Below are 24,993 nucleotides of genomic sequence, written 5' to 3'. Positions count from 1 at the left end.
CCTTTTGGAGAGGGGAATCTTATATACTGGTTTAACTTTTCACTAAGCCTCCCTGTTGACTAAATTTGTTTCATGGCATTGAATGTGGAGATTTGTGAAACAAATCACTACTATATCAGTCCAGTTGTTGAATAAGAAATTGATGATGCCTATATTTGGACAGCAAATTCATTTTCAGATATGGTATGCATCTTTTGGATGGTAGAGAAAATGGCTTTGTTCATGCCATGTTCTTTAGAAAGGAGAATGTGGCCAAAGTGGTGTTGATAAGCTGCTTTTCCATTATAATGTACACTTGTGTAAATAATATTTTTCCCTTGGTTTATTGAATAAATGTGACTTATTTATGTTTGGATGTCCAGAACTGAATTGGAAAACTTGTGTTCTCTCTGTGGGTAGATCTTAAGTTTTAACTTTGCTCTGTAAGAATGTGCATTTTTATTAACTGAAAGCATTACAATTGTTTACTAAACACCTAAACCCCCAAAAAGACTTGTGTTGCAAATCGGATGATCTTAGTGCAAGCTGCTGCCTCAAGGTGAGAAAGCCAATATTAAACATGTAATGAAATTAATACATAAAACCTAATCATTCAGATACAATGAGAAAAGTGGAGACAAACTGCAGTCTTATAAGAGAGGCTTTTTCATATTAATGAGTTTCCATTTGCCAATAATTCTGTCATTTGTAGCTTGAATCATTCATCACCCCTGCAAATGGTTCTTTCAAGACATTATTTGCAATTTTGTCTTGTGTTTTTGTCCTTGATGTTGTGAAAATGACCGTCTACTGTTACAGGAATGAAAAGAGATCTCATTCAAACATCTTTTGTGTTTCCACTTTCAGTGAAAAATGTTTTTCAAACCTGCAGCTGGTTATTTCTGCAGGAGTTCCCACTTACATTCAGGTTTGATTGACATTTTGAAATGGCAGCTTTTCATGAAAAGCTGTTAACTTGTAGAATTTGGTTATGGTACTAAGACAGACTGACTTTGTTCTACTATTGGGGCCTGTCCAACCTAAACACAACCCTGCATCTGAATTTAATAGTGCTACTCAGCACAGGGAGTGCGAGCTTTTTTCTTCTTTCATTTTTCTTTTCTGTTTTTTTAACACTGTTGCTTCTGATGTGTTTTTGAACCTGACCTGATAAGTACTCATCCTGATAGCTTCTCTGTCAGTAATTGGGTTAATTGGCATTCGCCTTTCTCTCTCTCCTGGGCTTGCTAGGAGAAGGTAGGTTGTGTTATAATTTCAGCGATGGAATATATTTTCATTTTACATTACGAAAATAAGTGGAAAATGTTTTTTAATGACTGTACAAATAGTACAGTGTCTGTCTTAAGATAAAAATTACTAACTGCAGCCTTTTTTATTATTATTTATTTTTGAAATTTTGGGTATGAGGGAAAGCTTATGGTATTAACAATTTTTCTGAGCATTGATTACTGATGTGATTTCTGGTCAAAAACTGAGAAAGCAGTGCATAGCACAAATATTCGGCTGTCGACTTTGCTGAGTTGGTCTTTAATTTTGTGCCAGAATGTTGAAAGTGGGAAAGAGAGAGACATTATGCAAAATCAGTTTCCCTGTGTGTTTCTTGCCAGGCTTCTAAATAAGGATATAAAGTCCCCATATACATTAGCTGAGAAGGAAGAGGAGTATTTTTAACTTTGAAAGAGATTACTATTTATGTAAGGGAATTGAAGAAAGTAGAGATCCAAGCATCCCGGATATGTCACTGGATGGATGGTTTTACTTGAGTGTGAGAAGTAAAACATGGGAAAATATTTGAGGTTTTCCACAGGTTATCTGTACTGTCCTGTAAGAGTAAACTTGTGTGATTTGTATTTGGGAGCATTTAAATCTTGTTTTCTAAAGACAGGAGTAACAGTGCAATTGATTACAAGTAGTTGTAAATTGTTGAGCTGCTGATAGATTAAAAAAATATTATTTTCTATATACAGTAGTTAGAATTTCTGATCAACTGTTCTCCTAACTGCTTAATTGCTTTTATAAAACCTTCCCTATAGATTTGCACCTGCTCATGGTGATACACAAATTGATATACTCATCCAACCCCTATGCCAGTGCAGTTTGTTTAGGATGCTGAGGTGATAATGTGAAATACGTCCTGCTTATCTCTCCTGGGATGTTTGTGATCTAGCACTGGTACAGCCACATTTTGGTTAATATTAAAAACCATGGGACTTCTTGCAGTGAAATGAAATATTATTTGCTTCATCCTTTTCTTTAAAATGATCTAAAATGACTAAGTGAAAGTGAATGTTTTCTTAAGTGTCTGTTCTGTAGTTTCTAAATTTTGAAATGAATTTTTGAGCCCCAACCAGAAGATAAACTTTGTTGATGAACCAGTGTTTACAGTTCTGTTCCATAATTTTGTATGAATGCTTGTGAGCTTCATGTGAACTTTCAAAGTAAAAGCATTTTAGTTGCCACCCAGACGTTACTGTTAGGAGCTAATACATGCCACCACTATTCCTGCAAGCAAAGGCAGGATACATTGGTACAAGCTTTTTGCTATACCCTTAAGGTCACTGTGAAATAGTAGACCAATTGAATTAAATGGCAAACTGCCCACTGACTTCAAATGGAGCCAGGATTTTGCCCTTTAACTATCAAGCCCTAAGGGCAAGCAGATTTCATTCTTAAACAGCCCCGACGTGGCAGTGCTTCAAAGGAAAGTTGAGCTATTGTGAAGTTGGACCCAAACGGTGCAAAATGCAGGGGGAAGTACTGGGACCTTGAACTGCACTTGGAAGTACAGGGGCTACAGGTAAATGGCTGCTGTCCCATTGGATGCAGTGGAACGTGATTACCCTTTTGAAATGCTGTCTGCCATGTCATTTGCTATAGGAATACATTCTTTTCATGCGTTACTGATTGCAATAAACGTTTTTCATGTAAAAGTAATTAGGAGGATAAAGAGAACAGGTGAGACTAACCAAAGTGCAGCTGCTTCACACTATTCCCATGCATAGTAACACAGGTTGGATTTTTCTTATAACTCCTCGGTAATAGGACTTAACATTCAAAATAGATTTTTTTTTTTTTTTTTAATTACATATTCAGTGGTAACTTTCTCTGGTATTCCTTCTTTAGCAATCTGTGGTAAATTTTCAGTAATGTGTATGGTCATTTCATGTGCCATCTTTTTTTTAAAGAAGGGTATGTTAAGGCAGAATGGTTATCAAATTAAGGACTGAAACACTAGTGATTTGCAATCACAGAAATCTTGGCTTGCAAGTCAACATTTTAATGAAAAATATTAATTTCAACCAGGTAAGCATACATTTAGGGTCTTAAAACTCACTTGTTTTACAAGAAGAAGTGTTGTTCTTATTTGTAGTGGTTTAAGTACTCTCTGTTATTATTACAGAGCAAAATAAAAATTCTTTGGTGAACCTGGACTCTTTCCAGGGTTGACACATTTATCTGGGCAGAGGAATTAAGTAGCCTTGTAATACTTCTTTTTTTTTTTTTTTTTTTCCTGCTAATTAATTTTTTTAAGTGATAATGATACTTTATTTCAATTTTACTTCCTCAACAGAAACATGCAGTGAATGAAAATTCTTATACCTGTTTACTCTCTTAAGATTAGCATAAATTTAGACATCACAAAGCCAGGAATTAAGTAGCCTTTTAATACTTCTTTTTTTTTTTTTTCTCTCCTGCTAATTAATTTTTTTAAGTGATAATGATACTTTATTTCAATTTTACTTCCTCAACAGAAACATGCAGTGAATGAAAATTCTTATACCTGTTTACTCTCTTAAGATTAGCATAAATTTAGACATCACAAAGCCTCAGAGCAGGTGGGTTGATAATCTGGACAATCTTTGTAAATATTAAACCCCTCCCCATCTGTTTGAGTATTTTTTCTCCAGCCTTTACTCCTGCTGTATGATTGTCCTTCATTTTATTTTAATTTGTCTGATGGATATAATGAACTGGAGGGGAGAAGTTAAGGAAATGTTATTTTTCTTACGTCTTCTTAAATTTCTTTCTCTTCAGTGAAAGAGGTCAGTGACAAATCCTTTTATTACTAAATTATAGATAAAGTCTACTTTTAATCTTAATTAAAGCTGTTCTAAAGCAGTGTTCCTGATCATGCTCTCAGTGTTGTCGTCTTAGAAAGTGTAAGTTGGCAGGAGCTTCTGCCTCTACAACTGCTTCTCTCTACGGTGCTGTAGTAAAGCTGTGTTGATGGATGTTATGTATATATGTTACAATGAATGAATATGTGAGGGATATCTCAGGTAAATCTGGTCCTGCCATAGCTTTTCCTTACTTACCCGAGGGCCATTGTTAGAAGTACTTTGTTCTGAGTAGTGCTGTTACAGAACCCAGGCATTTTGCTGAATGATCTTGTAAGTATGGATAAGAAGGGTAATGGTACATCTATTGGCTTGAACTGCGTGCATAATAGTCCATGCTCTTTATTTTCATAGCATTCCTTCCCTCTGTGTGCATGTCATTAGACTGTCTTTCTCTTTTATCACATCCTGAGATCTGATCCAACATTGCTATTATTAGGTACCATATAATTTCCGAGCTCTATTTAGGAAGGCATTATGCTTCTTCCACAATCTTTTCTGAAAAGCTAGTGTCCCAAGTAAATGGCTTATCTTAATGTGTTGTTGGGATTAGTTTTTCAGGGCTTTGGGAAGAAATTTGCTAAGGCATCTATATCTTGGAGTGTCTGCATCCTGAGTTTGAGATACCTTTCAGAATGTGTTTTTTTCCATGAGTAGTTTTTTTGCCTGTTTTTCTTGCAGTCATAAAATGTCCCATAACTAGGACAAATAGAAAATAGATTAATATATTAACTCCTTAAAGATATGAATGCTTTATGAAATCTTTGAACCAGTTGAAAATAAGAGTAAATTGTAGGCAAATGCAATAGTCTTCTGAAAATGGTAGCGTGGATTTAGATGTCTGGTATCTGAAGAGACAGTAGGCTGAAACTGGGCTGTATTGCAACACTCTTGTATGTGACTAAGGAATTTCGTTGCTGAAATTTCAGGCTGCTGTGTAATAAGTTTTGCACAGCAGACTTTCTGATGAATTTGTGCTTGTTTTGTGTTAGTAGCTATAGAAGTGTTTAAAGCTGCAGCTTTCCAAGAGAACTCTTTCACTGACTATGTCTTAAAGACAGAATTTCAGATGGAAGAAATGTGTATTTTAGCACAGTTGAATGATGGAGAAGACTGAGAGTACTTAAAGAACATATCTGTGCATAAGCCATTATAAAGAACATCAGCTGTAGCTTCTTGTTTGTTCCAAGTATAAATTTCAAAATGGCTGCTGTGGCTAGAAGCAGTTTTGGTTGAGAAACATTTTCAAGAGGAAGTAATTATTTCTCTCATATGACATGACATCATCTGTGTGAATCTATGTGCAATGCTCTCTTTCATTTTCCTAACTTATTTGTTTTTCAGTGTACTTTGGACCAGGTTTCTGTGCCTCATACGTAGAGGTCTTTGCTACACAAATAACTTGAACCACTTAGATGTTTGTTTATAGTTCTCTCTTAGATATATTTCCTCATGAATCCTACCTAACTTAAAAGGAGAGAAAAAAACCAAAACAAAACAGCAGCAACAAACAAACAAAAAACCCACCAACCCCCAAATCAAAGTACAAGCACGTACCTTGTTTTACAAAGACAGTATCTTAGGAATATACTTGACTGAAACAGTGTTGGAGGCATTTGTCCTATTTGGTTGTAGATGTGAGGTGGTCCAGTTGATGTTGCTAGCAGTTAAGAGCAACAGGACAACTTGGGAATCAGTTTTTGAAGTCACCTTTCCCACTGCTGAGATTTGATTGAGTATTAAATCGTTTCACTTTCCGACTTCTTGTCCAGACCTTAAATCTGTTAGTCTGAGGGGACAGCCTAGTTGCATCCAAATCTTGATTCCTATTTGAAAATAACTTATGAAAGAGGGCAGCCCAATTTTTATCAGTGAACTGATGTCAGCACTTCCTCTGGAAGAGGATATAATGGGTTCAGTTACAGCACTTTTTCTATTCCGGCTGTAATAAATAAGACAATGGTTTAATGAGAAGTGGTTGTTAGCTCTAAATACCCTTTACTTTAGAAGCTGTGTTTTAATTGTTTTGTATTGATACATGGACAGCTGAAAGCAAATATATAAAAATATTCATAAGCTGTCTCTGGGTCAGTCAATCAGCAAACACGGCTATCAATGCATGAACATCATAAAATATTGGAGAAGCTTAATGTGTACTGTTCATTTCTGGGTAATGGTGCTTGGGTTGTAGTCAGGAAATGAAGAATTGTGATCCTTTCTGGTTCATTTACTTCTTTTTTAGTTTAAGAGAAATCACTAAGTTCTTGTGGGTTTGATTTGTCATCTGTGAGACTGGGACTGTTTTCAGGTACGTATATTGAAGCAGTGTGAAGTTTAAAGGTTTCTGCAATATGTATGTGACTGAGGCAGGGGAGGTTATTACTATTCTAATTTTAGAATAGCCTAGCAAAACCAGAACTGTTTCTGTAAGCAAATATCTCCCAGAAGTTCTGTCACCTACAGGTCAAAGTAGTCTGAGTAAAGTACACCAAAACCAAAAGTCACCACTTTGTATCTCTGCAGTACCAGCTATGCATTTTCTGCTGCTGAAAGTTTGGAAGAAGTTGAGCACTGCTCATGTTTTATGAAGTGACTTCGGAGTTTTTGAGAATGCACTACTCTAACATGTAGATTTTCTAGACTCTTAGGAGCTACGTTTTCCTCTTCACATTCTTGACAGCCTGTGTTTTTAAAGAGTAAAAAACAGTGGTTTTCTTAAACTTTTCCTCTAATGGACCTTCATATTTTTGTCTTCCTTGAACTTCTCCTTGTTTTTTGCAATCGTATGAAAAGCTAATTATTTCTGGTCTGTCTACCACAGAAGGGTGTATTTGGGGGATTGTCTTTGGATGCAGGAATTGCCTTTGAACCTCAGGTGGTACACACCAAATCTTTGTGTGGCCGAGACTTGCATCCTCGGTTACATCTCAGTCTGAGATAAATTTGCAGTTTGGGTATGGCATTAGCTGTCCATGTAGCCTCCTTTTGCAGGCAAGGGGTGGAGTTGCTTGGGCCAGAGCTGATGAGGACTCTCCAGGCAGAGCTGCCTACCCCATCACAACATTATTTGGATTAGCTCCACTCTTTGTACCAGCTTAGCCAGCCATATGCTTTAGACCTCAGTAGACTTGCACTTGAGCTTCTTTGCCAATCTTTGTGTGTTCCAGAAGAGGAAGATTGGCCATAGCTGATCCAAGGTGTCTCAGTTGTCTAATTTCCTATCAGAGCAGCTGCTAACTTGTATGAGGATTCATTGAAAGCTTGGTGCCCTAATCTAAGTTATTTAGAACAATTGTCTTTCAGTGTTCTTAAAATACAAATTCTCTACAGAAAAGAACACCCAATAATAATTTATTTTTTCATATTTAAAAATTCTGGATTATTTTAGTGTAACTAATAATTTGCTAAAGCTCACACACATTGAACAAGCCTAATATTTGTTTGATCCATCTGCTACCTCATCTCTTAACTCCCAGTCCTGCAAAGCAACAGACAAAACTGCTACTTAACTTCTGTCCTTAATTAGTGTAAAGGGACATCAGCCAGTGATTTCAATGGAGCCTTGATTCTGGAAGTCATAAGTCATCGGCAGATGGTGAAAGGCAGACATAAGTGCTGCAAAATCAGAGGTGGTTTTAGTTCCCTTCTTGCTCAGTGATATACCAGCTTGGAGTTGTAAATGTTTGTACAAATAGAGAACTCTATTCCCCCTAGTTACAAACATTATTAAAACTGAGCCAGTAGTTGCTTTTTGGACAAAATGTTTTTATAATTAGAATTCATAATCATACCTGATTTTAAAATGATGTTTTTAGGAGTTTCTGAAGTCTTAGGTCTTAATTTTTCAAATACTTTCTTTCTAATTTTATTTTTATGTTTCTCCAAGCTTGCCTAAAACTTTATTTAAGTTTTAGATCAATTATAAAAGAAATTTCCAGGGAAATAGAGGTCAGTTTTTAAAATGAATGATGCTGTGATCTGTGATCAGAATACAGATTTGCAATGAATATACTCATATAAGCAATAGTTAAAAGCTCGAACTTGGTAAATATCTTATAAACTTTTTAAGTCCATAGTAGTAATGCAATTATTATTTACAGATTTTACATTAGAGGATTTCTAAGAAAAACTTGTTCCAAACATTTTTTCTAAATTTGTTGCACTACAAAATTATGTATTATTTTACACATTTGCAAGTACTGTATTTTTAAAATGTTTTAAAGAAGCCTTCTGAAGGAATTTTCAGATCTTGAATATAAGTAAGGACTATATTATAAGGGCACAAATCACAGTTTCTGTCAGGGATGCTGGTAAAATAAGTGTTCTTTGATTTGTGCTTTTTCCCTTCTACTTGCTGAGGGTTTATTTGTTTAAGTAAAAATGTGTCTATTGCAAGAGGACTCAATTGGTATTTTCAAGTATGGGGTAGTACATGCCCTGTTCTTGTTTATGCCATTCTACTCATTCATTTTGATTTCTCAGTTTTTATATTATGGTAATTACATTAGCAGTAACAATCATATACTGTCAGGGGTGATGGTGGTTCTAAAACGTTGCTTGGTTTTGAGAATTACAGAAATGTTTGTGTTCTTGTTCCCTTGTAAAAACTGTCATTGAGAACATTTTAGTGCTGACACATAAGTGAAGCTAATTTGTTATTGAGACCTGTCAACTATTCAACCTCCTATGTGCAAACACTGTTAGTGCCACGTATGTAATAAGAAAAGTGCTAAATACATGCCTTAATGCAAATTTTGCTAAGCCTAGTGCAGAGCACATCTGAAAAGTCATAAGCTTACTATATTATGGTGATTTTTTTTTTTGCAATTGCTTACTTATTCTTTTGCTTTAAATACACCTTGCTGTTATACGTAATGAGTGGTGCTGAAATTGGTTTCATTTATCAAAGATGTGAATGACACAATGGATGCTTATGTACTCTGCCTGTCAAATCCATAAATGCTGCTGACTGAGCTAACTTCTGTTTTTCCACATGTTTCCTGGTTTTCTGTCAGCTTTCAGTCTTCCACGGGTCGTTCAGTAAACACTACTCTGAGTGACTTTTTTGAGTTGCCATATGTCAATCACACTTATTTTCTCTGCTTTTTTATAAGCAGAGAAAATAAGCTTGCTTTATTTGGGTTTGGCTGTCTTCTGCAGGACAGTGTCTTGTGTTCTGTTTCATTCCTAGCTCATTTCTGCTTTTAGCTGGGGTATGGAAGAGGTTGGGGATCAAGGGGAAGGAGTGTCTGATCAAAGTAAAGGAGGAGCCAAATAGAAGAGAGGGAGATAGCAGCAGGATTTGCAAGTGTTCTTTAAGCATATTTAATTTGAGCTGATCTGCTTAAAAAAAGAGTGGAGACCAGGTGAGGGGGGGTTGAGGAAAGTTGAATTACCTTAAAGCTTTTTTCAGCAAGCATTTTCAGGAAGTGGTGTCACCGTAGATAATTTTTTCTTTTCTTCTTAATTGTATCATGACTAATTCTATATAATCACTATTTCTGTGGGGTGTGGGATTAAAAAACTGCTGAATGTCATTGTTTCGCGTCTACATTTTTTCCTAATGAGGGATATATCATTGTATTAAATATATTCTCAGTGCATTGCTGATCTGAGTAACCTGACATTGAAGGTGCTAAGTGTGTGTACTAAATTTGAGAAAGCCAGTGAGAACAAGAAGTTTCTTATATTAGACTTCTAGGGTACAATAAAATATGCATCAACTATGCTAATCTTTCCTTTATAGAAAATAGCCTTAAATGAATTTGTGGGTTTTGTTATAGTTTTTAATAGTATTTCAAGTACCACATTCCTCATTAGAGATGAATGAGAGGAGCCCCAATGTGTCTTCAGTAGAGCTGGAAGAAGCATGTGTATTTCTGTAGCCTCCTGCCAAGCTTCTCACATCCTCTGGGGACTCCCTTTGCTCTGAGTAAGGCCGGTGGGAGCTATACCCAGGAGCTGCTGTTCCTCACCCGTCTGCTGCAGGGCGATGGGTGGTCACTGACTTCAGACTAAACAAAACTCCCACAGATGACCACACTAGCTGGGCTTTGTGACTTCTATCTTCTCCCTCTATTACTGCAATCTCTTTCTTTTCTTTCTTGACTCATCCTTCAGGAAAATCTTCAACTGAATGTGTTGCCTTTCAGCCATGGCATCTGTTAAACTCCACTCCTGATGGACCTTGCTCTATCTTTCTGTAGTGTTGCAGGATATCCCCTGTATTCGTAGAGCTTTAAGAGCCCCAAAATATGTGTTTGGATTGAAAATGAAATGCGAGGCTTTCCACTTATAGTAATTTGGATTATTGCCTTTGCTATTTATTGGCAAAAATGTCCCTCTGAAATCTCCAGGAGTGATGTAGTTGCTTATAATTGAAATTTGTATTGCTGCTCCTTAGTCACATAACAATATGCATTGGTGAAAACTTGTAGCAGCTCTGGAAAGAGGAAGATGTTTTTGGGTACACATCATTTGCTGCTAACTTGCTCATGTCACAGAAGCTAACTTTAGAAATAGACGTGTCAGTGATGGGGCTGAATTTGTGTAACAAGCTTGGCAGTATTACTGCTTCTGTTAGGACACAAGCACAAGTAAATATAAGATGAATTCCAGCAATTTGCAAGTGACTCAAAGCATTTACATGATAAACTGGTGCATTTTTGTTTCCTTACATTTTTTAAATGTTAGAGCTGACAGAGTTTGGTTTTGTTTTATCATTTTCTTTGAAAATCTAAATCCATTTCTTTCTCCTGGGATATTTCAGTAATAGTCATATGCTGTTAAAATAAACAAAATTTGGATTTTTAAAACAAGAAATGAATCAGAGTTAAGTACACAGGATAATAATATATCCTATAACAATATAACATTTGGAAAAACCACAAACAATCTTCAAACAAAATTTAAAAGAAGTTAGATCCTTTTATCAAACATCAGAGGGATAAGCTTGTTTTCTTAGAGTCTAACTGGAAGGGATTTTCCAGAGGATGTTAGAGATTAAAACCCCAATCCTGAACTTTCCCATTTTTCCACCTGACATGTAAGGTATATTTTAATTTTTTTTCTAATTCTGGACATGAAAAGGTGCTTCTCCTTAAACTATTTCTGTTACTTTAGTCCTGCTGTACTTAAGGGTTTGTTATGAATGCATTTTGCTTTTGTGGTTTCACAAGCATTTGAAATGAAGCTGATTGTATATAGGTTACAGCACTAGTAATGTTTTTCCATTCTTTAAATTTTGAAACACATTGCCATGGATTGAATCTCTGTGAAATAATGTCTTTTTGAACTTTGCTTAGGATGTGTTGTCCCACCTAATTTCTCTTTCAGTAAATGTAATTCAGTTTGCACAGTTATAGCACTTTTTAAAGAAAAAAATATTTTTCAAGAGGCATGTTGTCTGGTCGCACATGTCAATATTAAAATTCATGGATACAGAAGTTAATAGTAGGTACCAAGAAAATAATGTTTTATGAAGTGTTAGAAGTCTTTCAGGACTCACTTGGACAGAAAAAAAAGTTAAATTGCATTTACTTCATTGAAGGCTGACTTTTGCAATCAAAGAACAAGTGAGGTATAACTCGATCAAAACCCAAAATAGATCGTCTGGCACACAGCTCAGTCTTATTTAGAATGAATGTTGATCTTGTTATAGTACTGTAATGCTGAGCCTGGGTCAAGAACCTGCAGGTTGCTGCCCAGACTTGAGAACTCATCCCCTCCCCACTGCTTTCTAACCAGCATCATTAGGTCATGTCTGCACTACATTTGTAGGCTCTGCGGGGTACAAGTAATTCCTGCTCGACTGTGTTGCTTGGCTCTTGGGCATTTTAAAGTAATAATGATGCACAGGCTGATTGTGTCTATGTCTACTAATGTTTGTAAATGTAAAATAATCATTTAAGAATTGCTGTGTGTTGCAGTAGAATTTTATGCTGGCTGAATTTGTCTTTCAGATACATATGCAATCATTGTGAAATTATGATTTTATAGGGAACCAGGAAAAGGTTACCAAATGCATTATAATTGTGTTTGTTTGTTTGTTTTGTTGTTGTGTGGAGGTTTGTTTTTGTGGGGGTTTTTTGAGTTGTCAGAGGTAATGAGCTTGGAGTTGTAATTCAGTTGCATATAAAAGCTGCCCATTCTAGTCTAGCACTGGTAATCTAGTGTTCAGACAAAGTTACTGTGCTGATCCACCATCTATGTTCATACACACTGGCTAAGTACAGCCTCCAGGCTTTGTGTGAGCACTGGCTCTTTGACTTGATAAATTTGCCATGCTGATGACAAATGTATTTTTACAGTGTCTGTACTGGTGTACTGCTAGAAATAACTGAGCTGAGAGGCTATTAAAATACTGCCTTCCTTTTATGTACATCAACAAGTTTTTGAAACTGCAGAAGTGATTTCAGTTGCAGTTGAAGGTTTTTAGTAATGTTAATTTTACAGAGAGATTTTTAGTAATGTTAATTTTTTCCAGTGGATGTTTGTAGCTCTTGAAACTGAGTGAAACAACAATCCTTGCCACATACCATATGGCAAGAAAAGATAAGTGAAGTATTGGGAAATAATGATAGAGCAGAACTATCATGTGCATAATAAACAGGTATTCTTAAACATTATTCTTTAGTGGTAAACATTTTGTGCCATGATTATATGAAATTGTGCCAAATTATATGAAATGAAATTATATTGATTTTTAGGTTGTTGGGATATAATATTTTTTCTGGTAATTTTAACAAGTTTGCTGTGGTCTAATCTGAGTGGTAATCACGACCAGAGAGCTAAATAGCAGCCTTTGATTTTATTCATGTATATAAGTTATATTTGGGATACTCTCTATAAAAATATTAGAGAAATTTAATGTTTGAATTTAATTTACTAATTGACAGCTCTTTACTGTAGAGGTTTCAATTAATCAGTTAATTTTCTGTCTCTTGTTCCCTGGCTCACTTGGTAACTCCTTAGAAAACAAATAGTAAAATATGGTTACAGTTCCTGATACTTCTGAGACAGATGAATTTCTATAGTCTGCCCCACAAAAGGCTCAAACCAAATGTCTAAGTTTTTGCTAATGCTATCTGTGATGCAAGGTGGCTTTGTTTTCTGGAGAGTGATGATAAGCAAAAGTTTGCAGATTTGCACTGGACATCCTGCAATTTGTGGCAAGTCCTTTATTTCTGCTGGCCTTAGTTTCTATAAATTGGGAGTATCAATGCTTTTGGAGATCACCATATAAAATTAAGTCTTCTGCTTCAGATCTACTATTGCAGCGAATATTTGAATGGCAGCCATTTCTGAGTATCCTTTTAGGAAAACCTTAGTGACATATTTGGGTGGTAAATTCAAGAGGATGTTTGAAAGTTGTACCGAAGGACACTCTCTACTCGTTAGATATAGCTGTGATAGCACCTAATGTGCTTGGCTCTGAGCTTAAAGGCTATCCTGAACAGTTTTAGCAGGGACACCCTCATTCATTGGGGTGTATTCAGAGTCAGTGCTAATGTGCAAGTGTTCTATTTAGAAGGATTTGCAGGGGATCAGCTGATGCAATGATCAGTAGTGTGTGGAGGGGTTGTGAGAGGCTGTGCAACATCAAGTTCTGCATAACCTCACTTTGGAAGCAGCCTGGCATTCTGGACTTGGGCTTTACTTGTGCAGGTTTTATTCTGGTGCAGTAATGCAACAGTTCAGCATTCCTGTGCTTACAAACCTGTTGCAGGGAGTGAGGAGCAGGGTGTAGGTATGCTCCTAGTAGTGTCCGACTCATCTGATACCACCCCAGTGCATATAAATAGCACACAGAAGTATATAGCATCATCTAACCTCTGATACTTGAGAAGATGAGTGGAACTGTTGGGAGAGTGGAAAATGCACTGTACTTCTAACATTTCTGAAGTGTAACCTCTTAGTAGGAAGTCTTGGCAATGGTATTGAGTTAATAAAGTTTTTAACTACTTTTAGAAACTAAACATGTAACATTCCTCTAAGCCTTGTTTCAGTGTAAAAAGGGGTGTAAAAATTTCTTCATTATAGCCAAAGGAAGCTTTGATGGTCAGTAGCTGCATCTTGGGAGGCAGGTTTGCCATCTGGAAGGTTTTTCTAGCTTTTACAACTTAACATCATTCACTCGCTAAATGTATCTTACTTCTGTGAGGTACTGGTAGCTTAGGGATTGTTTTATGCTTATCCTGTTCTGTCACATCTGCCTTTTCACTTTATCTGTGCCTTCACATACGTGCTGTGATGTCCATTCCAAGTCACATGGCTCTTATGTGTTGGAGCAATAAAAAACAACTTGTACATGTCTTGTTTTGGTTTTTTTAATGATGATTGTCAAACAGAAATAAAGTTAAGATGCAGATCATCTTTTGTCTTCCTGGAAAGAGAAAGAGACAGTTAAGTACTATAGTTTTTTCCAAGATGTGTATGTTGTATCTCATGAATTTTACACAAACTATTGGAATCACAAGCTCAGGTCTTTAGATAAATGCCAATGGTGCATTTGAAACTGAAGGTCTGTGAGCGCTGGTATTTCTTCCACTAGCAGAGATATTTTAGGATGCTTAGCTTTTGATTGTGACATATCCTTTCCTTGATTTATGGGGAGCTTAGTTGGCTGAATTACTATCTAGGTTCACTTTGTGCAGGCTGCAAATAAAGCTTGTGCTGTATCAAGTCTCTTCCAAAGAACTCCTTAGAAAGATTAGGCCAGATCAATGGATTTCCTTCTTTGCTACACCCTATGCTGTAAGGCATTGTGGAGGCAGTGACTGTTTTGAATCATGTAACTGCATGTTGCTCCTACTGAAGAATCATCATCTTAAGGAATGAGCCTGAAACTTGGGGAAGCAGCAGTCTGCACTTCTCTTTGCCACGGACTCTATGTTTTAGAACAAGATATTTTTTTTTTAGAGATGGCCAAGAACTGCTACAGTTAATAGAACTTATTAATGTAACTTGTGAAACTGTTTCATAATCAACTTGCAAGTACTTTGGAATCAGTAGCCTTCCCTAAAAGCAGAAGGAAATTTTTCTGCATTATTTTCTCCTTTTGCCTTTCTTCATCACAATGAAAAAAAAAAAAAAATAGAATCTTTATCTTCCAATGAACCTCAAATTCAACATTTAGTGAAAAACCTAGCTTGGTATTTGGCAGCTGTACTTGGCAAAGAAGAGAAGATGTGGGTGTTGTTTCTGAACATTTTATTCTGGTTCTTGTGCTGCATTATATAAATGCATCCTTGCATGAGTGTGCATGTGAGCTGGAAGCCTCTAGCTCTAGTGTATTATATGGCTGATGCCAGGAGGAGGAGGGAATATATTCCTCATTAAGAGAAGCTACATCTTCAGTAAAGCAGAAAAAAGAAACACAGGACTTCTTTTAAGGGTATGGTTTTTTGTTTGTCTCTTTATTCAAAAAAGAAGCTATTATGTTGCAGTAGCAACACATTAGTAAGTGGAAACTGATGTTTGATCTGCCAAGTGTACAAGCAAGCTTTGTGGTTATGAGACCAAGACTGTGCAAATGCCAATACTTATGCATGTGTATATGAGCTTTGTGTTTGTAAGTAACTTTATTATGTATCACATCATGAAAATGCATCCCATTACCATCACCTGAAATAGGGAGTTATGAAATGTATTGCCTGAAGTTTTACAACTGCCTCAGTTATTAACCACTGCTTGATGATCTACCAGTGTTAGTAGATTGGGATTGATGCTATTGGCATGTTAAATTTAACCGTGAAATCTTTAAAAGATCTGAATGGCTTAGAACGTAAAACAAAGTAATGGATGAAGTGTTCGGTGCCTTGGCTTGGATCCAGCTTGATGTCCTAAATGAATGCATCATGAAACCACAACAGATCAACCCAGATTTACATGAGTGATGCAGAAGAGCCCTGAAGCTAAGCCAACATAGTGATTGAATTAGCTCTTGCATTTAGAGAGGCTTCTCCCTCCCGGTCAGACTTCTAAGCACTGATGGACTTGTGTGGGGAACTCGCAGTTACAGACTGAAGTATGCCTACATTTGGGAGGAAAAGAAATCTTAGAGCTTCAGAACTTTTGACTTTGACAAGTGTGACTGATTTTTCTTTTAGGGGGGAAGGGGGGAAACACTGTGAACATTTCCATTAGTGGTGCTTTGGTCAAGGACCTGCCAATCTTCCCAGAAATATCTGTTCAAAATTTGAAACATTTTGTTGCCACAGGGTTGATAAGTACCTTATGTATTGCCCACCTTCATACAGTACCTGCCTTTTACTTTTAGTAAATAATAACTGCACTGTAGTGTGATGCTAATAAATGGGACAATTTTGCAAATATCTGTGTGTACAGGTACAAAAGTACAGCATTTGTGATCTCTTCTCTACTTTATTTTTAATAAACTGATTTTTATAGGTAAATAAATGTCAGATTAAAGACAAGACATGGTGGATGGCCAGAAGCATTCCTCTTTTTGAGTAATCGTGTTTTTAATAAAGTTTTGTTTTTACAAGATTCAGGGAAATAGTTATTAAAAATACAGGGACATGAAGTGTGTCTTTATTCTAGAGATTTGTATCATGGCAAAGATGTTTCAAAGAGATATTGGGGACATTCTAAAAATATATTCTACAATTCATGTTTTTAACTGGTACCCTGACATAAGATGTTAAGTTCCAGCAACTATTTTATTGATGTTAGTGCTATATGCAGTTGCTGTTTATGTACACTTTGATACTTCAGTAACTAGATATCTCCATTTTTGTTTCTCAGCATGATGTATCACAGACTTTGCTCAAAGCAACTCTGGACAGTGTGGTTGAAGAGTGTGTCAGCTTTGTAGGAGTTGATATTAACATCTGCTCAGAAATACTATTAAGGTGAGTGAAACATTTTCCTATTCCAGTAATTACATGGCTCTGGATCACAGAGTCTCTGTTTAGTCTGCCATCCGACTCTAGCTCAGCTGGAGCAAATGGCTCTTGTGTTAAACTTCCAATTACATAAAAATGACACAGTAAGACAGTATTTCACTGAGTCATTAAGAGTCAGGTTTTAAGGTTATGTGTGATTCTCCAGGGTAAAGCTATTCTTCAGAGAAAAACAGATATTTAAAAACTTTGAGCCAACACTGCAATTTTAGAAAAATGCGATATAAGTAATTTGTATTTTTACACTGAGAAAGGGGATTTTCAAATGTACTTTGTCTCTTAGAAGGTATTTTTATAGGTACTTCTAAGTGGAACAGGTTGTAAAACTTGGGCGAGGAAAGGAGAAAAGGAAAGATTTCAGGGGAAACTTGAAAAATTTATCCCTTTTTACCATTTGTTTTTTGTTAAGTAGTTATGCCATGTTTACTTGAAAAATGTTCTGGACTTTATTTTTCTTGGTTAGAAACTAAAAGCTCATTCTCTCTTTAGTGTCTAGAATTCAGTGTTGTTTAAGTGACTAACTCTCAGAAGAGCAAAAGCGTTGCTGTCATCCTCCACAGTAGGAGGGGAAGGAAAAGAACGTCCATAATATTCTGTCCATATTCTTCCATAATATTATTGTCTATAATCAGTAATGAAAATTATATCAGGTATGAAAGCTAGGAAAATTGCATTCTTGCTAGCTCTATATTTTAATTTTTTAGCCCCTTAGAATCATTCTTAAAAACATCTTTCCATGTTTTGGAAAAGCCTCTCTTTCTATTCTTTTGGTTTTCCACTTTCTCTTTCATGTTCTTTTTCTGCATATCCAGCCCCTAGCCGACTGTGTACATGCAGTCTTAAGTTTCTTTCAGAGACACAGTTTATGAGATTGTCACCCTAGCTAGATTGCAGCCTGAGCAGAGCTTTCTGCTTGTGGTTTCTGATGCATCAAATATACGTCTTGACTCATACGACACAGGGAAGGGATGACAGTGCTACAGTTTTCGCATTACTGCTGAGTATTGTGTTGAAAAACTTGAGACCATCAGCAGAAAATTCTGTCAGCTGTGTAATGTTCCTTTGTCAGTGTAAATAAGATGGATTTCTCAATGTTTCTAAGAAATTTTTGAAGAAAATTCCATTCCTGATGATTAATATTCTGTCTGTGGTTAAAGGTGTGTCCCTCTAATTTCATTCTGCACTTTCACCAACTTCGGACTATTTTTATAACTTTTGCTTAAGCATGAGAATAATGGAAAGATTTTTTTCTTTTTTTCCCCTGAGATTTTATGACTCTTGCTGGGTTTGCTGGTGGTGTTTTTCTAGAATCAGTCTGTGCCATTCCACAAACAGGTCACTGCTGCTGCTGCCTTAAAGTAATGGCATCTGATACATAGATCCTAGTGGGTGACATTTCCTTCTCTAGTGCCAGGAGTAACTCCCCACGAGAGCTCTTTTCTCTGTTTTTATGATGAACATACTCCACACACAGAAAGTTTTACTCACATGTATGTACAGAAGATGTGCAGTAAGCCCACTGCTTCCTGAAGCAACCTGGCTAACTGCTGTTGGACTTCACAGGTAAGTTCTTGGCCAGGTCCAAGTTACCCTCAGAACAAGTCATGCAGCCTTTTCCTGATGCTTTTTATTTCAAGAACAGCTGAGAGAAAAGAAACAAGCTTTGTGGATCAGTTAAACTGCGTGAGGAAGGCAAGCTGCTCCCAGCCACTCTCCTTCTGGATAGCAGACGTGAGCCCTTCATGTTGGAGCAAGGTGTTTCACTACCATTGGAAGAGCTGAGAGGGGACTGTTATTACAGGAACAATTTATCTGTTCTGAGCCCTCCTCCCACACTGTTTCCTGAAGAGGGCAGCTGGGGGCAGGCTCTAAGACATGACAAATTGAATTGGCATTACGGAAATAGCCAACAGATCATAAATTACATGTCCCTGGATTACTAGTTAGGCATGTACAGAACCATATTGCTGTACTAAGTTTTGTTGACTTGAGTGGATTCCTTCCATAGAACGAAAAGAAGGCATCCTTTTTCAGATGATGCCTTTGGTCTGGGAGTCTATTTGCTAATTTCTTAGCAGTTTTTAAGTTTTGTAAACCAGATTTTCTATAGGAATGTGTATCCTTGTAATGGGTAGCACTTGCATTGATGACTGTTCAATGGTAATAAAAGTATTCTGTAAATTTTCTCTTAGACACATTGCAGGGCTGAATACTAACAGGGCTAAAAATATAATTGAATGGCGAGAGAAGAACGGACCATTTATAAACCGAGAACAGCTCAAAGAAGTTAAAGGTTTGGGTCCCAAAACCTTCCAACAATGTGCTGGCTTCATCAGATTCAATCAAGAGTATATAAAGACGTTTTGCAGGTAACAGAGGTTTTAACTGTTCTGACTAAATTGTCTGAAATAGGATAAGACTTTCCCCTTTTCTGCTTTGTATTCATGCTTGAGGCTCAAGGAATCCTAGACCACTGTGCTCTGAAATACAACATATTAACTTGTTGAAGTTGATGGTTCAAGTTCTTCCTCTGAATAGTCATGACTTGTTAGCCTAGTCCTCTAAGTCAGGGTTTTGATAAATATGTAAGTTTAATCAACAATTTTGCCCCTGAATTGGTGTAAGAAATTTGTCGTGTGGCAGTGTTGGGATCTGAGATATTAAAACTTTAGTCTTATGTTTCAGGCATAATTTAGAGGTCTTTAAATTAATTAATTTAATGTGGTAAAGCTTATTCTGCAGAACTTAATGGTAGTAAGCTAGTGCACATCTTTGGAGTTTCAATTTCATTACCTGGAGAGAGGAAGTTGAGTAGCTACCTCGATCAAACAGTGTCTATATTATACTCCTGTGCCTAGCAAGTGTGATGTGACTGTCTTCTGTCTGCAACATGTGGGGCCTTTTCCCAAGTCCAGTTTGTCAACAGTGCGTCACCCTCTTCCCTGTCATCTCATTCCCTGATTCTGTACCAAGTCTTCTACTCTTTCAACCATTCATAGCGTTCCTCTTGACCTTTCTACAGCTGAAAATGCCCTTTCTAGCACAATGTCCCTTCTCCTGTCTTCTCTTATTTCCCTTTCCAAAATAAAGAACTAAGAAAGGGCACGGTGGTAGCACCATCCCCACACTTTTGCCACTGGTTCTTCTCAAAGAAATATTTTCCTGGGAAGCACATGCTATTTTTTAGCCAGCGCAGTGCTCAGAAGTAGTACTGTATTCCCAGTTGCTGCTGGCTGAGCAGCACACGCGTAACTTCCAGGCAGGACGTGGGCACATAGGGACTGGCTTTCTGCCCAGGTGGAAGGTATACAGATTGGTTGCCCATCTGGCAGGGAAGCATAGGCTGCAGGCCAAATGGTGCTCGCTGTAAGCACCAGAAGACCAAAGAAATTGCTTCCAAAGCTCTCTATGATTGATAGGTCTTACCTTGTACAGATCTGTTCTAGTTTCTCTAGTTCGTGCTGCAATATAACCAATGAAGAAAAGGCTGATGGGTTTTCTTTTCCCCCCCAAATGTTCACTGGTGAAATTTGAACATTGTTTTGGGTTTTTTTAACCTTCCTGGAACATGATTCCGATGTTAGTGAGATGCCATAAAACCTGGGAGCACTGTATAACCTGAGAAATGGATTTTGAGGCCAAAGTAAAGCTCTAACACCACTGCCTCCACAACACTTCTTGTGGGTCCAGGTGACATAACCAGAGGCTTTTGAAATGAACTTTGAGGTTTCATTTTTATTCTTTCTAATCATGTTGATGACTTTAGAGTGCTGTGTGAAATAATTTTTGTGCTTTTTACTTGAAAGTTAACAAATAGTGGTTATTTTAAAAATTGGTATGGAAAGAGGAAATTATGTCTGCATTTCTGCCAACAGTTGATGAGTGGAGCCCAAAATGCCAGTGCTGGTTTCAGGTCTTTCAGTGTGTTCTCTTTTGTCCTCCAAAAGCAGGAGCCACTTGTGATTTAGGAAACAAAACCAAAAAGGCATGAAAGGAGCATTTGCAGTAGGAGTCATTTGATGCCTTTAATGTATCCTGAGAAATTTCTTTGTTTGAGGGAAACTTCCAGGGAAAAAGTGTGTTGGTTTTGTGTGTGGACACTGGGCCAGGATCATCTTTGTTGAGAATGACATGTCTATTTTTGATTTCTGGCAGTAATAAGAAAAATGAACTTGGAAGTCGTGCACTTTTGACTAAAGCAGGTGCACTGGGTAAAAAGAAGAGTAAACTAACACCATGTGCCTTGCAACAGCCCAATCCTTTGGACCAAACTTGTATTCATCCAGAGTCTTACAACATTGCAATGAGGTAAGTGATGGGAAAGCTTTTGAACAATTGGCACCATCAATTATTAAAATGGAAGTACTGATTTTTCTGACAACAGTCTGCTCAGCCTTTTGAGGCAGGAATATTTATATTAATTTGAAGCTTTCACCCCTTTCTTCAAGAAGAAGGCATGCTTTGGATATATGCAAGCATGTGGCATTACTATGGGCCTTTAAAATTAAATTTTGACATTGCAAGATCTAATTAAGATGTATATACAAGTTCCCAAACACACGAATGCTATGATTGTTTTACCAAGTGGCTAAAAGAAGAGAATAGTTTTTGTGTATGTCAGAAAAAAGTAATTGGGAATCCATGTGTGTCTCTGAAATGCTACTATAAACTGTGATCTTTTCTATCAGCAGCTCTGATTGAAATTGGACTTTTTTTTCTCTTCAGAAAACATTATTTCCTACCATAAATGGGCACATATTTATTTTTCAAGTGATTTTTGCTGAACAGACTCTTTTCTTAAAAAGTACTGAAGCTAATTTCACCAGTAGCCAGTCACTTTAAGGTTCTTGTGATCTCTGTTGGAAATATTATACCTGGACAAACAAACTCTTGCTTCCTGTTTTATAAACAAAACCATCTTTAAATCTCAGAGAGAGATGCTGAATTTCTGAATTCACGAAACTTGACTTTCTTATCTGGAAAAGTCATACAGGACTTTTCATTTTTAGGACACCTTCCCTTCAGTGTGTACTCTGTTCTCACTTCCTATCCATAGGTCTCCATGCTTTCCTTCTGCTAGGCATGCAGTGCACTTTTGTTTCCATCCTCTCCCTGCCACACTTCATTCTTCTTCGTGCCTGATTCTAGGACCCACTGTGCAATTTCCTGGTAGAGTCTATTGCAGTTGTGCAGTGTGTAGATAACTGTTTTCTCCTTTTCCATGACCATTTCCCTTTTTTCTTATGCATCAGCATTTGTTACAAAGTCTCTGCCCTGTGCAGCTATGGGAAAAAACAACCAGGCAAGCTCCTGATCTTAATGATCTTATATTTGGTAGGTGATTTGTAGTGTGTGCAGCTTGGTCACCCCAACTGGAGATTATTCTGTGTAAGTGAGTCAACATGAAAAACAAAAATAAATTGGTTATTCAAAGATAATTTTGATTTTTCAATATTGAATTTCACTCAAATTTCAAGTACTGGGGTTTTAGTTTTTACCTTTCCAGTCCTGGTACACTAATAAAATAATCAGTAAAGTGGTCACAATGCTACCAGCCTTGCTTGAAGTCTGATGTGGAAGGGTTGCTTTAGGGAGTGGAGAAGTATATCCAGGTAATGGTGGAATACTACAGTAATTCCCCTACACACAGTGTTTTCACAAAGGTTGGTCAGAAAATAAAGAATTGTGACTTTGTTTCCAGAGCAGGAAAGATTACTTTTATATCTGAAGTGGTGAGTGGGATTGCTATTGCATAGGGTAGAACAGATATTCACATACAGCTGAAATTCTACAATTTTAGTAGGTATCACAGATCATGTAATTGTGATTTGAAATTTGACTGGGAACCCACCACTAGCACTATCTAAAAAATAAATAGAATAAAAAAACTTAATGAGCACAACTTTTACATCTCAGCCAAGACAGTGGTTTGAGTCCCAGGCTTGTGCGTGTTTCAGCGATGGGCTGGCACCTATTGCACAGCCAGCACTGCTTAGAAGGTACCTTGCTGAATCTTAAAATAATGTCTCACCTTCAAACTCGCATTTCAAGAGCTTCTAAGCCAATGCAGAAGTGCTACGTGGCTGGAGACCAGTGTTAATTTATCTCATCATCTCTCTTTGGATAATGCAATTATTTTACAGTAGATTTCCAGCAGTGCCATTTTCTATTTTCTGTTCCTCACCGAACACTTTGCCTTCCTAGACTGAATTTTCTGATGTAGTATTTAGGTCCAAATGTATGTCATAGATATTGTACCATACAGGATTTTATTGTGGGGTTTTTTTAGGTTTGTTTTAATGCAAAAGAATATAAGCTGATTACAAAGCAAGTATACATCAATTACAATATCTGCTAATGAACCACCAAAACTAATAAGCATAGCACCTCTCTCTGTAACTAACTGAATCAGTCTTTTCTGCATCCTTTGGGTTCTTTCTCTGTTGTCTTCTTACTTTTATAGTATTGCTTCATGTAGTATGATGGGTGGGGGGGAAGTCTCCAAGTGCTTTCTGTGCTTTCTGTGAATGTACTTGATGTACAACAGTGTTTGTATTTTTCTTTTTCTTGCAATCAAAAGATAATTTCTTTGGAAGCTTGTTAAATATGAAGGTGACAGCTTTTATGGTAGAGATTGTAGGAATATGCAGCAACTTGATATCCCAAAATGGTGTGGGGAAGGGGGAAAATATGTTTAATGTTTTTTCATGGCAAATAGCTGTTTTGAGAAAAGAAAATATAGCTGTACAGCAAACTGACAAAAGCCAAGAAGTGTAGTATTAAAAATTGACACTGGTGACATAAGGGCTAAATATAAAGCAGACATCCTCCCCTCAAGCAACTAATGCTATAATTTAGCAATGATTATATATTTAAAATGACTTTTCAAAAAAAGCATATGAGCTGCTAAGCTTCTCAGAACTTATGAAAACAGCTTTCCAAACCTTTTTTCCTGCCTAAATATGAATTAAGAAAAATTTTTACTAGGAATTCAGAGTGCATGGAGTATTCAACCCAAAGCTTATCGGGGCTGATGGCAAGTTTTGTTGAAAGGCAGTGGATGGGACTGGGCTTGTAATTTCTTTTTGCTGAGCCTACGTTCATGAGAAGGCTTTTGAGAGCCTGAAGATCCAGTTGTGTTCATGGGGTTGGTTGGAGGTGTCTTACAGAAGTTAGGCAGTACCTGAAAGTCTAGAATGTTAGAATTAAACTAGATTAAAACCTAATTGATAGTTCTTATAACTTAAAATAAAATGCATGAGAAAAGTTGAAACTGTTGGATGTAGATTAGAATTGGTATTTAATAAGTTTTCTTAAAAATACATCTTTATGAATTCTCTGGCTTTAGTGCTATCAAAGTATTTCTTTTCTTTTTCTATGCTTACACTGAACTTTGTCAGGGAGTGTGTCAAGTTCACAGGTAGATCTGTGCTGCCAAAGGGCAGAATTGTCTTGAATATGACCAGATTTGATCAAAACTACAGTACCTCTTACCACAAAAATTAAAATGTATGGAATAGCTGCTGCATAAATGAATCATAAAGGCTTCCTCATGCAATGTCTACCACATCTTGCTATGAGAAAGTAGTTTCTGAAAGTTTTATTGGCTTAAAAGTTTTCATGGAAAATTGCATTTATTTTTAAATGAAATAAGATGGTGATTTTTATCCCCTGCTTATAGCCAAATTACCCAAAGGCAGCAGTCTACATTGCAGATTTATGACATGCAAAATTATCAGTTTTTAAAACAATGTTTTTGAGGGATAGAAATTTACCAAAATTTGAAACCACTAATTTTCTTTTTCAGGACTATTTTGTAGCTTGAAAAGCCAATCCATTAAAGAAAAATATGGTTAAAAGAATTACTCCCAAGTGGTGACTTTGGTTGCCAAACTTCAGGCTGAAACCAATTTTTAGGGCTGATTTAGAAACCCCTGAAAAATAAGGTT

General features: G+C 36.7%; 1 protein-coding gene across 2 annotated transcripts in view; it reads left to right on the top strand.

Moving 5' to 3' along the window:
* The window catches only part of SRBD1 (S1 RNA binding domain 1), a 125,430-nt gene that overhangs the window by 89,988 nt on the left and 10,449 nt on the right, over positions 1–24,993 (top strand). For both annotated transcript variants that reach the window (XM_017744883.1, XM_008641712.2), the window contains 3 exons: positions 16,887–16,993; positions 19,237–19,413; positions 21,200–21,352. In XM_017744883.1, coding sequence (XP_017600372.1) covers positions 16,887–16,993; positions 19,237–19,413; positions 21,200–21,352 — 437 coding nt within the window. The remainder of the gene's footprint in view (positions 1–16,886; positions 16,994–19,236; positions 19,414–21,199; positions 21,353–24,993) is intronic.

Source organism: Corvus brachyrhynchos, unplaced genomic scaffold, assembly GCF_000691975.1.
Source record: "Corvus brachyrhynchos isolate BGI_N302 unplaced genomic scaffold, ASM69197v1 scaffold258, whole genome shotgun sequence".
NCBI lineage: Eukaryota > Metazoa > Chordata > Aves > Passeriformes > Corvidae > Corvus > Corvus brachyrhynchos.
The sequence above is the reverse complement of the archived record's forward strand: the minus strand, read 5'-3'. Positions and strand labels throughout refer to the sequence as shown.